Source organism: Rhinopithecus roxellana, chromosome 20 (genome assembly GCF_007565055.1).
Source record: "Rhinopithecus roxellana isolate Shanxi Qingling chromosome 20, ASM756505v1, whole genome shotgun sequence".
NCBI lineage: Eukaryota > Metazoa > Chordata > Mammalia > Primates > Cercopithecidae > Rhinopithecus > Rhinopithecus roxellana.
The window spans coordinates 76,525,844-76,541,714 of NC_044568.1; the positions used below are offsets into that span (position 1 = coordinate 76,525,844).

At 40.4% G+C, this 15,871-nt stretch overlaps 1 protein-coding gene across 1 annotated transcript in view; it reads left to right on the plus strand.

Moving 5' to 3' along the window:
- The window catches only part of C20H16orf72 (chromosome 20 C16orf72 homolog), a 29,751-nt gene extending 14,281 nt beyond the window's left edge, over positions 1-15,470 (plus strand). The window contains exon 4 of the mRNA XM_010361151.2: positions 12,442-15,470. Within this exon, the coding sequence (XP_010359453.1) occupies positions 12,442-12,686 (245 nt within the window). The 3' untranslated portion in view covers positions 12,687-15,470. The remainder of the gene's footprint in view (positions 1-12,441) is intronic.
- Positions 15,471-15,871: the final 401 nt, after the last annotated feature.

Sequence of the window (15,871 nt, forward strand, 5' to 3'; positions counted from 1 at the left end):
AGTTTCACATCTTTCCCCCTAAAGTTTGGGAAAACAGTTAACTAGAGGTGTACATAGTTTGTTAGATTAATTTTAGTGCATGGTAATATTTGATGCAGTTGTCTCTTAAGTATTGTGATTTTCTTCCTTTATTAAGAGGGTTGTGGCTCATTCCATGCTTCTCTTAAGGTATCTTTTTTACTCTATTGTACTGTTATATTTTAGAAGAGAGTTTTAAGAAACATGAAAACCACGCTTGTTATCTTAACGTAGCAGTAGTGTACATAGTAGTAAAAAGGGCAGGCCCAGCCCCCTCTGCCCTCAAAAAACTGTATCCTCCAACTCCCATGTATTTTCTTATATTGCAAGTGTTCCATCTGTGATTTATTGTTTTCCTGAACTTTGGGAGTTTTAAGTAATGATATAGTTGAAGGGACTGTTTATAATTTTCGGATGTTTAAGTTGTGAGGATTTAAAACTTAAATATAAGGTTTTGTGTAGGAAAAAGTGATCTTTACCTCCAATAAATTTCTTATGTAGCACTAATCCAGTACAGATTGGAGACTGAATGCATTCTTACTCTTAGGGTTCATACCTTTAATTCATGGGTTAAAACAGTGTTGTGGTGAAGTAATAGGGCCCCTTGAAAGGCTCTACAGAAACATAAATTACACTGAGTTGTGCCCTACTGCTTTGTGAGAACATCAGTGTATTAAGGAGAATGGTAGTTTAATTTGAATATTTAAAGTAATTTGAATGGTTCTAATACTAGGGCCATTGTTAACTACTAATGCTGATTAGTGACTTTAACTGGGTGTTCTTATCTGATTTGTCTGAAGTGAACACTGTTAAGGTCCTCTTTTAAGATGTACTTGGAAACACCATAGTTAGGGTAAATACAATGCCAGAATTCAGTCTTGCATATTATTTGCTTAGCCAAATTCATGAAGTATAAGTTAGGCCATATTGAAGTTTTTGGAGTTTTGCATTGAGGGTGGGACTAAATTCCTGTGTTTGGAGAGCAAAAGCATATGGGAAAAGAATTGGTATATTGAGGCAGGCTTGAGTTTATAATCAAAGCAAACTCAACGTTCCTCTTCATGTCCTATGTATTTAAGAGAGGACAGTTTTCCCTCAGTTTTTTTCCCCTTCCTTACCCCTATCCCCATGAAATACAGCCCAACCAAACAAATATGTTCTTAATTTAAAGGAGTATGGCAGACTTGATGCCTGCTGAATATTTCTTTTTTTTTTTTTTTTTTTTTTTGAGACGGAGTCTCGCTCTGTTGCCCAGGCTGGAGTGCAGTGGCCGGATCTCAGCTCACTGCAAGCTCCGCCTCCCGGGTTTACGCCATTCTCCTGCCTCAGTCTCCCGAGTAGCTGGGACTACAGGCGCCCGCCACCTCGCCTGGCTAGATTTTTGTATTTTTTAGTAGAGACGCGGTTTCACCGTGTTAGCCAGGATGGTCTCGATCTCCTGACCTCGTGATCTGCCCATCTCGGCCTCCCAAAGTGCTGGGATTACAGGCTTGAGCCACCGCGCCTGGCCTGAATATTTCATGTAGATAGTGTGTGACAATGAATGAGATCCCAAGTCATTACGCTTGTAAGCCTCGGAACCCAGTTTAGTGGGAGAGACTAATGTAAACAGCTTTAATCAAAAGTCTATCAATTGGCCAGGTGCTTTGGCTGACACCTATAATGTCTGCGCTTTGGGAGGCCAAGGTGGGTGGATCACTTGAGGTCAGGAGTTTGAGACCACCCTGGCTAACATGGTGAAACCTTCTCTCTATTTAAAGAAAAAAAGGTATATCAATATCAATTTATGGTTATCAAACAGGTTTTTTTTTTTTTGGAGACTGCATCTTGCTCTATAGCCCAGGCTGAAGTGCAGTGGCGTAATCTCGGCTCACTGCGACTTCCGCCTCCTGGGTTCAAGTGATTCTCATGCCTCAGTCTCCCGAGTAGCTGGGATTACAGGCGCCTGTCACCACGCCCAGCTAATTTTTGTATTTGTAGTAGAGACGGGGGTTTCACCATGTTGGTCAGGCTGGTCTTGAACTCCTGACCTCAGGTGATCTGCCTCAGCCTCACTGCTTGCCCGTAAGTGCTAGGATTGCAGGTGTGAGCCACTGCACCGGCCTCAAATAGTTTTTATCAAAGCTATTTCAATTAGTGGCTAGCAAGGCTTAAAGACTAATTCAGTGCTTTATTTTGACACTTGTCTGTAACATGTTGCTTTTTTTCCTGTGTCCTATGGGACCTAGTCATTTGTATGTTAGACTCACAGAGGAATTAAAGAGATAAACATGCATGTGCTTGCTTTGTTATCCTGTCTTAAAATTATTATAAATTTCCCAAGAGTTGAATTAATACTAATAACTGGTAACTCGTTTTTCTGTAAACAGCATACTTGAGACCAGAAATCTTCTGGACTGCTTTATGGATCTCTGCCTGCCATTCTCATTGGTCCTCTGTTCATCCCTTCTCTTCTAGAGCTTCTCCTTACCTTGGCTTCTCTTCTGCCACATTGGCCTGCCTGACCTGTCCTCAGGCCCCATCACTGCCCTAGATTACGTTCCCCACCTCTTCACTTCCAAATCTGGGCCTCTCGTTTAGATCTTCTCTCCTGACTGCCAGACGGCATGTCCCACTGTCCTCCGGTGTACATCTCCAAAGTGTCCCACGGGCATTTGTCTCAGATGAAGTTTCAGGCTGGACTCATTCTTCTGCCCCAATAGCAGAATGACTGATTGAGCCATTCAGCACATTCTCTATATGGCAGATTCGGTGCTGTCTCTGGAAATACATAAATATACAGCGATTCCTTTTTCTGTTGAGGCAAACATAGATTTGGATAATTTCTATTCAGGTCATGAATGTGGTATGTGGAAGATATTCTGAGAGCAGAAAGGGATGTTTCACAGCACAGTCAGCTGTGTGGCGCTCATGGCAGGCCCTCTGGAGGAGGTGAGCCTGGGCTCTTGGGCTAACGTTTCAGCTCTCACTTCCTTCTGAGCTGTTGTCGCCAGTCCATCTTTCATGAGACCATTGGAGTGATCTTTCTGGTCTTGTCACTTCATGGTTTAAAGTTTTCCTGGGGCCTACGCAGTGAAGTCCAAATTCAGCATGTTGTATTACAAGACGCTTATGATCCAGTGTTAACCATGGGTTAGGTATCCTAGCCATACTGTTTATCTCTTGAATACCTCTGTGCTCTTTGACGAGTCCAGCCCCTACATGTTCATACCTCACTTCTGTGACACAGCCTTCCTTCAGGTCTCCCAATCTCTGTAGCCTCCCTGAACTATGCATTTGCTCTGCTGCTTGATTTGTTTCTGTGACTGTCCCATTCCCCTCAGCACACATTATAGTATGGACCTTGTCTTGGTCCTTTTTTTCTTTTTGGCTTTAACAGAACATAGCAAAGAACTTGACGTAGATGTATTCTGAGTTTACCACTGGAGTTACCACAGAGGTCTGCTAAAGTGAATACAACACAGTCGGGACCCAGAACCTCTAGAAAGGGTTGAGAATTACAGCCCCCAGATAGCTACAATCAGGGAATAATGTAACCTGTTTGCCTAGGTGCTACATGGTAATCTTGAATTAGAACAACTGAGACTTCCATGGGACCTTAGGGTGATAACCATTAAACCTACTCTTTCAGTGTTTTACTTTGTAAAAGCATCACACTAAGGAGGTTGTCATTTAATCCTCATACCTACCCTGGGTTATTTATTAACACTGTTGAAGAAAGGTTTACTTGGCTAAGATAATGGAGCAGTTTAGTAAGTGGTAGAATAGATATTCCAGTCTTGTCTCCAAAATGCATATTTTTTTGAATTTAAAAAGTTTTTAGTTTTCAATGTATTTCTTATTTTTGACTTTTTATTTTCTGTGGAGTTGGAGTTTCACCATGTTGTCCAGTCTGGTCTTGATCTCATGGGTGCAGGCCATCCCCCAACCTCGACCTCCCAAAGTGTTGGGAATACTGGCATGAGTCACGGTGCCTGGCCTCAAAATGCACACCCTTAACTACTATACCCTTATGTTTTTAGATGTGGGATTTTTGTCTATCACATCATTCCCACTAAGACCTAGGGCTTAGGTGTTGAGGTGGGAAAGATCTTTAGGCTTTTCTTCTCAAAATTAATCAGAAACGATGTGAATTTTATGTCTCTTTGTGCGGTTTTCCCTATAAGCAAATCTGGATTAGTAGACTTAAAGGTGAATGAACAACTGTATCCCTGGTTCACTGGTTAGGAAGAGTACGTAGTCTTTGTGTATAGGCTATTTTCCTTGGTAACCTTGGGCAACATGCTCCACCTCTCCAAGCCAGTCTCCTTTGTGAAAGGTGATATAAGATAATACATTAAATGAGAACCCAGGCAGGTTACCTACCCTACCATGACCCTGGAAGTATTCTTTGCCTTGAGGAAAGGAGAATTCTGGTTTGTTTCGGGTTCTGTGGGTACCCTCTTTTCCCCTGGGCAATTTTACTATAAAAATAGACCAAGGATCTCAAGGCCCAGTGGCTTTGGCCTTCTGGGATACTTTTTTGCCTCCCTGTTTAGTAAGGGTCATGTTTTAAATTGCAGCTAACACGCTGGAGGGGGTCAGATCATTTAGAACTTTGACTTCTTAAGTATTACTTGCTAAGATCTTGAGCTTGTCTGATGTTGTGACAGACTAGTGAAGTTGGTTACATTGTCTTTCTCCTCACTGGAGGGAGAGATTTGGAGTTGCTGTGTCCAGCCCTTTGCTATCTCTGGAAAGGGTTGGATTGAAATCTGGTCTCCATTCTGAGCTGTCATCATGAGGGTTAGGTGAAAAGGGTCCCGAGTAAGAAGATGGCGTGGGTCCTAGGGTGGGGAGCCAGATGCCAAGTCAGACTTCACTCAGTAGCTTTATGCAAAGCCCCGCTCTCACTCGTAGCATCTCATAGGTGGTCTCTGCAAGTTGCTGACCCTGATTCAGACTGTTCCATAAAAACCAGACACTTGGTTTTAGTTCCCAAACTGATTTTGATGACATTCTTGACTGCAGGGCTTGGAGGTAACCCCACTGGGCCTGAGTTGTCCCTCTGTAAAGTTACACAACATTTCAGACTCAAAGGCCTCTAGCATGCAGGGTCTGGTGTCATAATAGGCACTGATGGGAACCATTACTATCATTCGGTTTTGGCTTTACTCTTACCAGTTGTAAGTTCCTTTCCTGTTTAAAACAAGTTTTAAATACAGGGGGACTTAGGCAAGCCCAAGCAGTCCAGCCTTTAATATGAAAATTTCAAAACAGGAAAAAAATTTTGTAAATTTTTTTTTTTTTTTTTGAGACGGAGTCTCGCTCTGTCGCCCAGGCTGGAGTACAGTGGCCGGATCTCAGCTCACTGCAAGCTCCGCCTCCTGGGTTTACGCCATTCTCCTGCCTCAGCCTCCCGAGTAGCTGGGACTGCAGGCGCCTGCCAACTTGCCCGGCTAGTTTTTTTTTTTGTATTTTTTAGTAGAGACGGGGTTTCGCTGTGTTCAGCCAGGATGGTCTCGATCTCCTGACCTCATGATCCACCTGTCTCGGCCTCCCAAAGTGCTGGGATTACAGGCTTGAGCAACCGCGCCCGGCCGTAAATTGTTTTTTTTTTTAAGCGTGCTTTGTGAGTTACAAGACAGCAGCAGCTCCTCAGTGTTGATTGCCGAGGCCTTTTTGGTTTGAAAACTCTGCTTTCTTTGTGGATTTGGTATTAGGAGTTCTTATTGTTATTCTGCAACCTTTACTATTGTCCTTTATTTACTGAACACAGTGAATACCAAGCACTCTGTTTATTAGAGGCCAAGAGTAGGGGCAGGTGATTAAAGAAACAAAAATGCTAATAATCTCCTCAAGGAGTTTCTGGCCTAATAGATTATAGTAGACAGTGTGAAGTATCTAAACCCAGGGAATCAGATTGAGGCACAGTGTCATGTCCTTGAGAATTAATAGGCTGCATTTCTGGGTTCCTCCCCCCCCACCTTTTTTTTTCCCAACAGAGTCTTTCTGTGGACTGCATGGAACTTCTTATTCTCTTAAATCATTAAGTTGCTTGATAATATTCTTGGATTTGGAGAAACTAGGTGTAGGGCTCTATGAAAAAATCATTCGAAATCAGGTTTAGGGGTATAAGGCTGGATAGGATGTTTTACAAAGAAGAATGTAAGGCAGATAACTAATTTGTCACATCCAAAGTATAAAACTGCTACCGTTTCCCTAGAAAAGGAAAGGTCATTTTAGGCAGCCTAAACCAATAAGATTTTCTTTTTCCTCCAAGTGCAGATTTTTGTACCCTTTGTTTGTCAAAACATTCTTTGGCCCTACACATGCCAGAGTGATAAGGAAGTTACCACATTTTTTTCGAGGACAAATCACTCCTGATAAAATTTCTTAGACAATTGATCATTTTAAGAATAAATTTAATTGTGTTTGGCTGTGTCTCGCCCTTTTCGTGTCACTCTTCTACCTCTTCCATCACTTTAGCTAAATATTTAGAAGTATGTCTTGACAGCAGCACCAATGTTTTGGTTAAGTATTTTAAAACTGATGGATGGTATGGCCGGGCGCAGTGGCTCACGCCTGTAATCCCAGCACTTTGGGAGTCCGAAGTGGGTGGATCACCTGAGGTCAGGAGTTCAAGACCAGCCTGACCAACATGGAGAAACCCCGTCTCTACTAAAAATACAAAAAGTAGCCAGGCGTGGTGGCACATGCCTGTAATCCCAGCTGTTCAGCAGGCTGAGGCAGGAGAATTGCCTGAACCTGGGAGGCAGAGGTTGCAGTGATCCGAGATCGTGCCATTGCACTCCAGCCTGGGCAACAAGAGCAAAACTGAGTCTCAAAAAACAAAACAAAACAACCTGATGGTATAGTACGAAAGAAACATCTTGCAGTTTTCGGTTGCAGAGAATTAATTAGAACCAACCTGTTGGATTATACCATTCACTTTTCAGAATCCTTCCTTCTTTCTGGAAACCCACACTCCTCCCAGCAGTGTGTGGAACATAGTTGATTCTTAAGGAATGCTTGTTGAATGTTGCAGTCTGCATCTTCTTGAAATAATAGAAATGTTGATAGCTGTTTAAAAGTAAAATGTGTCTAAAAAACATTTGGAAATTAGATGTAAGAGATTAATGCACCAAAGCAATCTCTTAATTACTTAAAATGAATTATTTCAAAGAATCTTCTTTAATTGAATTTTCTGTGAAGTCTGGAATTTGTAAATTATGCCCCTTTGTTCAAACCAGCCCCTGAAAGGAACAATTAAGGCAATTAAGATACCATTAAAATTTTTCCATAAAAAGTTGGCATTTTCTGTGTATTAAGATTAGATGTTAGCTGCTGAAGTTTGTGGAGGTAGGACATAAAGCTTCCAACATCAGTAGTGCAAAATTGTGTTGAACCCGCAGTAACACTGTTGAACATTTTTTTCATTGCAATGGAAAGGGCCATGTAGCATGCCTCAAAGCCAGGTTACTCAGCCTAGTGCTTGTTTAAGCAATTTTGATATTCAAGTTTAATTTTCTCACTAATTTTATGATTAATTTCTTGGAAAATTTGAAAGTTTCAAGAAGTAAAAAATGAGTATCTTGTTATCCCACTTTATAGAGATTAACTGCAGTTGAATGTTTGGTGCATTTTCTTTTAGTCTTTTTTTCAATGTATAAATATTAAAATTATTTCATAGTTGAGATCATACTGCATATATGATACTGTATCTTGCTTTTTTCATTTTAACGTCGTGAGCAATTTTCCCATGACATTAAAAACTGTCTTTGAAAAATGGAAAGCATTTGGGGCTGTCAGCATAACTGAAAATGTTTTTTTGGTGTGACACATGTATCTTTGTAATTGGTTTGATTTAGTGTGCTTTATTTCAATAAAAATTCAGTATTATAATTTACAGATTGGGGTGGGGAGTGGTATCTACTTCAAATTACCGAAATCTTCCTAGTAGAATTTCTTTTTAAATGTTTGAACTCTCCTGGTACATCTTAAACACGACATTGACACTGCAAGTGCTTGGATGTCCTGGCACCTCAGAACACAACTTTGTGCAAAAGGAGTGCTGTGCATCTGAATAGTGCAATTCATTGCCAATGCAAGAATGCCAGTTTCTTAGGGCCCCGGTCAGGATATTACCCACTTTGTTTAAGTTGTGATTTCAAATCCCATTTTCTATGGGAGATAACACTGGTGGAACAGATCTGCAGAGGGCCCTGCACCTGCGCTGGTGGATCAACGGTGTCTTCTCACCTCCCAGGGCTAGCTGCCTTACCTTCCCTCATGTGGCTTAAGTGGCTGGAAAGCAGATAGACAGTGTAGATAAAGTCCTGGGCCACTGGCTGCTGGACTGAGGCAGTGAGATGACTGGACTGGCATTTGTTCTTTCTCTGCCTGTATGTGACCTCTAACTATGTGCCTGGAAACTGAATTACATGTAATTAATGCTGCAAACAGGATTTTCTTACTGCCTAAGCATGAACTTGGTGTGAAAATAATAGTTAATAATTTACCATGTAACTTGGATTCTTATAACCTGGACTGTAAATTTGTTTTAGCTCCAGTGGGAGTTTTCCTTTTCAAAGTGTGATGAAACCATCCTCATCTTTTCCGCCCCTGGACTAATCATTTAAAATGGATACAGAAACTTTAAAACTGCTGAGTTTATCTTGTGTTAAGCAATTAAGACTTCTCTGTCTAATCATGCTACTTGTTCTGCTTTTGTCAATTGCTACTCCCGTAGCCCTTTTGCAAAAGTATGTTTTTGGTAGAAATTAAGTTGTATGCCCTCAGGACGTACAACTTGGTTTTTTTTTTTGTTTTTGTTTTTGTTTTTAGTTCTGAAGCATGTTTAGATTTTTCTGTACTTGTATAGGTCTGATTATGTGGCTTAGCTAAGGTTTCCTAAAGCATCTTCTAGTAGCTGTCATTGGTTTGTAAAATAAAATTTGGGCTGTCAAAATGCACCTTTTTTGGTTGTTAATCTTAATTATTTTTGACCCTTGTGAAAAGTCTTGTTGGGGAAGATTAGGTAGGCAGACTTTGAAAATATTTTCACTGCTGTGAGAGTCAGTCATAGATCATATTGCACATTACAGTTATCAAGCTAAACACCCAGGTCATACACCCAGTAGAAAAAGTTCATTTCCCAGAAACTGCCGGAATTTTCAGATTGACAAAATTGATGTTTAACACCTCTTCTTTTTCATGAAAAATGGCAATTGAAACAATAAGGAACATGTGCTTGAAATCCCTAGTCCACTTCCAGGGATACAGTGTTTTAAGCCTTCCATATTTGTTGTTAGGTATGAAACATGCTGCCATGGGACTCCTATGTTAACAACGACATTGGGGTGGGGTTTGTTGAATTCTTTTTGTCATTTGAAATGACAAAGGGGATCTTGATTTTAATTATTGAAATAGCCCAGTTTATTGCTGAATGTTCCCAATATTTTGCCATTGTACCTTTTGGATTATGAAACAAGTATGAAAGGTTATCTTTGAAGAACATGGGCACCTTGTAATACGTTACAGGCTGAGACACTAGGATATAAGAAGGCATGGCTCTCCCCTCAAGTTTAGTCTTGCTGTAGAACTTTAAAAAAAGCCAACAATGGGGATAATTGAGTTTTAAACTTGATGGCAGTGATTTAAGTGAAGAGAACCACCTGAATTTATTTCCTGGTGTTGGAGAGGTGAATAAATACCAACAGCTGAGCCTTGGATTTCAGTGGATTTCAACATGAAGGGGTAGGACTTTGAGATACATTCTTTTTCAGAATTCAATGAATGTTATGTGCCAGGCACTGTGTTAAGGTCATCAGATGGAGATGAAAAGATATTTTCTATAGGAAGAGGTGGTTGGTTGCACCATACTATAGAAAAATAGCTCAAGATGTTTTTTGTGGTTTATTTTTTTAAAAATGAGCTTGTGCCGGTTGCGGAAGAGGAAGTGAAGTTCCTTTTTGATGGTGTTGAGTTTGAGATGTCCAGTAGACAGTTAGAAATCTGGGAAGGCCCTTGAGCTCATTAGTCCAGTTTTGGGAAACGTGTGGGTAAGGTAGGGGTTGAGGATATCACCCAGGGTGGCACCAGCCTTTCAGGAACAGAAGGGAACCTCCTCCTGCGACTGAGGAGGGAGCGGAGAGTTGCAATTCCAAGGAGGAGGAAAGAGGAGCCCGTAGGAGAACCAGGAAAGGAGCCTCAGAAGAGGGTGCTGGGGAACAGATGGGCTCACTCAGGGAGTGACAGACATTTGCAAATGTTGAAAGAGATAGTTGCAGGCCTCACTATTTCAGAGAGCTGCAAATTGCATGATTGTTGGTAGTGGGGATTTGGTCTAAGGGTGAAGTGAAGAGGGCAGGAAGGGAAGGGAGAGAAACTGTTCAAAGAGATGAGGCCTAAGAGGCAGGCTGACCCTAGGACCAACCTGCAGCCACCTTTTTTTTGCTAAAATACTCTAGGCTTGGAAGAGGATCAGAATAACTGAATAGGAATATAGATTACATTTGAGTGGGAGTCCCAGCTCTTGTTTACTACCTGTTGACCTTGGATGAATTACTTTTAAACTTGGATTTTCATCTGCAGAATGGAGATATTATAGGTATCATAGGAAGTAATTGACATAGTACCTGATGCAGGAAGTACTCTCACGTTAATGCTTTTATTTTTTAATAGGTTCTAGCCTTGGAAAGGTTGAGCGGCTAAAGAGGGACAGTTTGATTTTCTCTGACCACCAGCGGGAAGGGAGGATGCGTCTTCTGCAGGGAGAGCAGCCAGGGGATTGGTTGGATTAGTGCAGAATGGAATGGGGGTGGCACCTAGAGTTCGGAGTTGAGCACCTCAGAAGGGAGGTGTGGCCCGGAGGACATTGTCAGCATGTGCGATGATAGTGGGAGGCCATGGTTTTGAGAACATTCACAGAATATTTGGTGGAGAAAAGCGTCAAGGGGAATGATTTGATGTGATAGGAGGCAGAGACTCTTTTTTCAACTTAAAGTTCAAATTTAAACAACGAATTTATGGAATTCATGATTAGAAAGAATGGGCCCCTGTCAAATGAAACTTCTAAGCTTACTTGAAAATCTAGGATATAAGTCCTATTATTTGAAAATTGATTATACTAAATTGTGTTATAAATTTAGTCAAGCAATAACAGATCCTTAGGTGAGGCGAGAATAGTGGAAGGGGAAACTCCTAAGGCAGATCACTGCCAATGACGGTAGGTTTTTAAAAATGCAACTGTGATTCATGTTTCCTGGCCTGACTTGTACTTTCACAGGTTTATCCTGAACATTTAGGAGTGGAATGTAAGTTTGGCTCCTTTACTGTGTAAGAGTTTAAGGAAAGGAATGAGTATCTATGAGTGCTGGGTATATTCTGGATTCAGTAAAGTAACTTGCTTTTGAGGTGAAGTTTTGCTCTTGTCACCCAGGCTGGAGTGCAGTCTCGCTTCATTGCAATTCTCCCTCAACTTGGTTCAAGCGATTCTCTTCCTCAACTTCCAGAGTAGCTGGGATTACAGGCGCCTGCCACCACACCCGGCTAATTTTTGTATTAGTAGAGACGGGGTTTCACCATGTTGGTCAGGCTGGTCATGAACTCCTGACCTCAAGCGATCTGCCCGCCTCGGCCTCCCAAAGTGTTGGGATTACAGGTGTGAGCCACCACGCCCAGCCCTGGATTCAGTAACTCTTAATGTTGAAAACAAAGCAGCAGGATTCTTCACAACCTTTCCCCTCCCTCCTTCTCTGAAGGATTAGAGAGGATCATGATTGAGGCTGTCCTGAAGGTTATCTACCAAATACATTCCAGACCTTAGGTGATCACATAACCCGATTTGTCCAGGGCAGACTGACTTTGTACCTGGTGTCCCAGTAGAAATTTTAACAGTAACTCTTTTCGGGCTCAACAGTAATACTGTTTTGGATGATAAATTATGTGATCACCTTATCTAGAGGGGATGTTGGAACAAGCCCACCCAGGCCTGGAAGTAATTTCTGGCTCTCCTGAATGCTTCACACTCATACACACTCATTAGAGGGGTCTGTTGGAATGGTAACTTTGGGTAACCAAAAATGTCTTGTCTTTAAAGCAAATGCTCCTGTCCTTATCTGTAAATTGTGTGCAGTACCTACCTCATAGATGGGAGAATTTCATGAGATATTTGTACACCTAGCATGGTGGTTGACACATAGTAACTTACAGTAATTGGTAGTTACCAATATTGTAGATATTGGTAGTATTACCAATAAGATACATGTCAAGACCACATGATATGTTTTTCCAGAATAAAACTTAATTGCTTGCCAGTAATCCCTTATAAAGAAAATAGGCAGACATGCTTTGACATTGTGACAACATGGAAAGTAAGTGGGCTGCTTTCAAAAGGGTTAAAAAATTGAGCAACTCTAAAACCTTTTTTCTTCTTCCTAGGTCTTAGTGGTGCAATGGCTAGTATAAGCGTGCGTTCGAGTACCCCAGGCTCTCCTACACATGTAAGCAGTGGATCGAATGCTAGTCGAAGGAGAAATGGACTCCATGATGTCGATTTGAACACTTTCATATCAGAAGAAATGGCACTCCACTTGGACAATGGTGGAACTAGAAAGCGTACCTCAGCCCAGTGTGGCGATGTCATTACAGACTCACCAACCCATAAACGCAACAGAATGATCTAAACTGCAAACATTTTCACACCCACCATGCTGCTTGAAAGCCACTTGATCCTCAACATATACTATAATTGCAAAGGAAACATGAGGCCATCTTCCCTTGTTCACTGTTTAAGACAAGTGAATTCTATAGTGGTTGCCATAAAAGGAAGTTCTAGGTATTTATAGTAGATGCCTCTTGTAATTATGGCTTTCTTAAAACTATAATCCTAGCAGAGGACATCAGATACTGTGTAGTCGTTAGCAAGATCATCATAGGCAAACATATATCCGTTCCAAGGCTAAAAGTGACCTTAACTGTATTTATTCTCAAAGGGAAAGGAAATATCAGATGTTTATTTGGTTATAGAATGCTTTTTTTTTTGGGGGGGGGGGGTCCATTTCCTGCTGTGTTGAGTATTTTGCTTCAACAGTATTGCCAGGTTCCTAAAATTGTCTAAAAACATGATTTGGCTTCCATTTTTGCAGCTGCACTGTACCGTGCACCTGGTTTCTATATAGTAACAGTGTGCAATTCTAATTATTGGACTGTGCCCTGTTTTTAATTTTCAAAGCAGTTTCTAATTCTGGTGATTGTGTGATGTAAAGAGGTGCTATGATGGTCATGCAATTAATACTTAATATTGAATCAATGCACAGAGCTTTATTGGATTCACTTTGTGTGTGTTAGTGCTCTAAAGTAGCAATATTAATATTAAACTGCCCCCAGATTAACCCTGTAGGCCTAAAGTATTCAGTTTTAAGACAAACACTACTTCCCATGCGGGGTACTTTCCTTATGGTAAATGTAAACATGTAGACTGCATTCGAGGTGACCTAAAGTAGAGAGGTCATGAACTTTGAGAATGGGCTTCCTTTTTGGTTCAGTATTAGAGGGAGAGGGAGATGGATGGTGGGGTAGGTTTTCTAGTCTATCATTTTACATTTTTCATGGAGGCCCTGCTTAGTGCAGTTTCCATTGGAGTGGGTGGAAGATGATAAAGCTCTCTTTTATCTACTAATAATGTGATTGCAACTTAAAATAGCAAAACCCAACTCTCCTTGTTCGTCCAATCCCTCTCCTAAAAAGTTCAGTTTGGAATCTCATTCTGGAAAAGATGGAATCGCATGGAGATTCTCTAGCTGTTAGGTAGACCTAAATAAAAGTTCTCAATAGATTCCTCTTTTGAGTAAATATAAGACCTCTTGTAGCTACAATGTTTTAGAGCATGTTTCATCTTCATTTTTAATATCCTGAACTGAATGATAGTGTTTTTTTAGGTGAAGAACTGATGTCAGCCTGCCAGGTACTGTAATTTATTCTATCATATTATTATATTATATATCAAGTAGGACAGTGAAAAATGTTTCCTTGCAAACTTGTAGTCCAGTATCAGTTACTTCTATTTTTATCCTTAAAAGACCATTGCAAATCAGTGTAAGGGTTTTTCCGGTAATTACTCACAGCACTTTGTTAAAGTTTGCAATTTCTTCAGCCATTTAATAATATCTTTCTGTGAAGAAACTTTGCTAAGTTAACCATAAATATTCATTCATTGACTGGGTGGGATGTGAATGGAATGTTAGAAATGTGTGAATTGAAGTTCTTGTATTCATTATAGATGTAGCCCTTATTTAAAAAAGTGAATTCCATACTAAAACTAGGAATGAAAGTGAGATATTTCTAAATTTTTGCAAAAGTGGATCATTTTTTGTTGACTATAATAGCAGGAAGAATTACAGCATCTGTCATTTTACCTGAAACAGACAAGCCTATGTATTATGAATACTTTCAAGCTTCCCTTTGGAATATACAAGACATGCATTTGGAGTTACCTTTGTTTTTCTATCGTTGTAAATTTAGATTCTGGAATTGGGGTTTGGTGGTGCAATGTGTTGCTCACAAGTGGCCAGAGCTCCTATTCCTAGAAGGATTTTGAGATGGAGGAACACATATTTAATTCCCCTTTATGCCTTGGTTCTCGTTCCTCTTTCAAAGTTGGATAACAATTTTTTGGTTGTTTTGTTTAAGTTGGTGCTCTGAAGCTTAATCTCAGTACCCTTTACTCTGAATTGTCAAATTTTGATAAAACGTGCCATTTTTCTTTGGTAAAAGAAAGCAGGTCTTAATGTCTGCCAGAACACAATTTATATGCCTTATTGGCTTCATTAAACTTTTACAAAACTTTAGCATTTGTTACTTTTTTCCATTGCATTTACTTTCAAATGCACCTGATGCATTTGTCACCCAGTTGCAACTTTTCCCTTCTCTGTCCCATTGCTCTCTCCTGTTCCCCCACGCACGGAATAAACATGAAGCTCACCAGTAGACGCGTAATGATTTCTCTTAGGAAAACTTACTTCGGACAGCTAGATTTTTGAAATGTTTCCCTGTGCTAGTTTAGATGCAAAACAAATCACGGAAGATTGCATACCTGTGTGGTACTTTAAAAACAAGGTGACTCTTTCAGTTTCTTGAACAGTTAAGGGTGGATTTAAAAACGAAACAGTTTAGTTTGAACAGAACCTGTCTTCATCTTAAGCCAGATTCTCTGATTCTTTTAGACATCATAGCTCCTTAGTTGTGCTCATGTCGCCCTAACTTGGCATGAGCAGGTTGAAGTTCATCCTTACACTGCAGCGTTCTGAGCATGGCTGAAATACTATAATGTTTAATATTTTATACAACAAAATTAATGGAAAGCATTTGGCTGAATCTAAAGACCTGCAGTCAGATTCTTCAATGTGGTTTACCCAACTGGAGTAGTGATACATACCTTAATCATAAAATGAATAAAAACAACAAAACCATGGGGCTTGTCTGCAGTTTTGCTTTGGTCATCACATCTGAATAACTTTTTGATGCAATCAGATGAAGTTTAGGCTTCTGAAAAAGAATTAGCTTTCTAAATGTTTTTTTCTAAGGGCTACTGGAACTCATTAAACTCGAATAATTGTGGCTTTGGGCCTGAAGATTTCCATTCAACAGTGAAGACTGGCTAACTTCCTTTATAGTGAGAGGGATGGCCAACATCCAACCCAGAGGGTTAGTCAGCCTCAGAGGCCAGTGCAAGGACACCAAGAGATGATTTTGAAATGGGGCCATAATTTTAGAAAATTATGAACAGAATGATTAAGTTTTTGGCCTAGCTACTACCTCTAGTGGTGACTATGTTAGCAGATTAATCTCATTGCATTTTACTTCATATAGT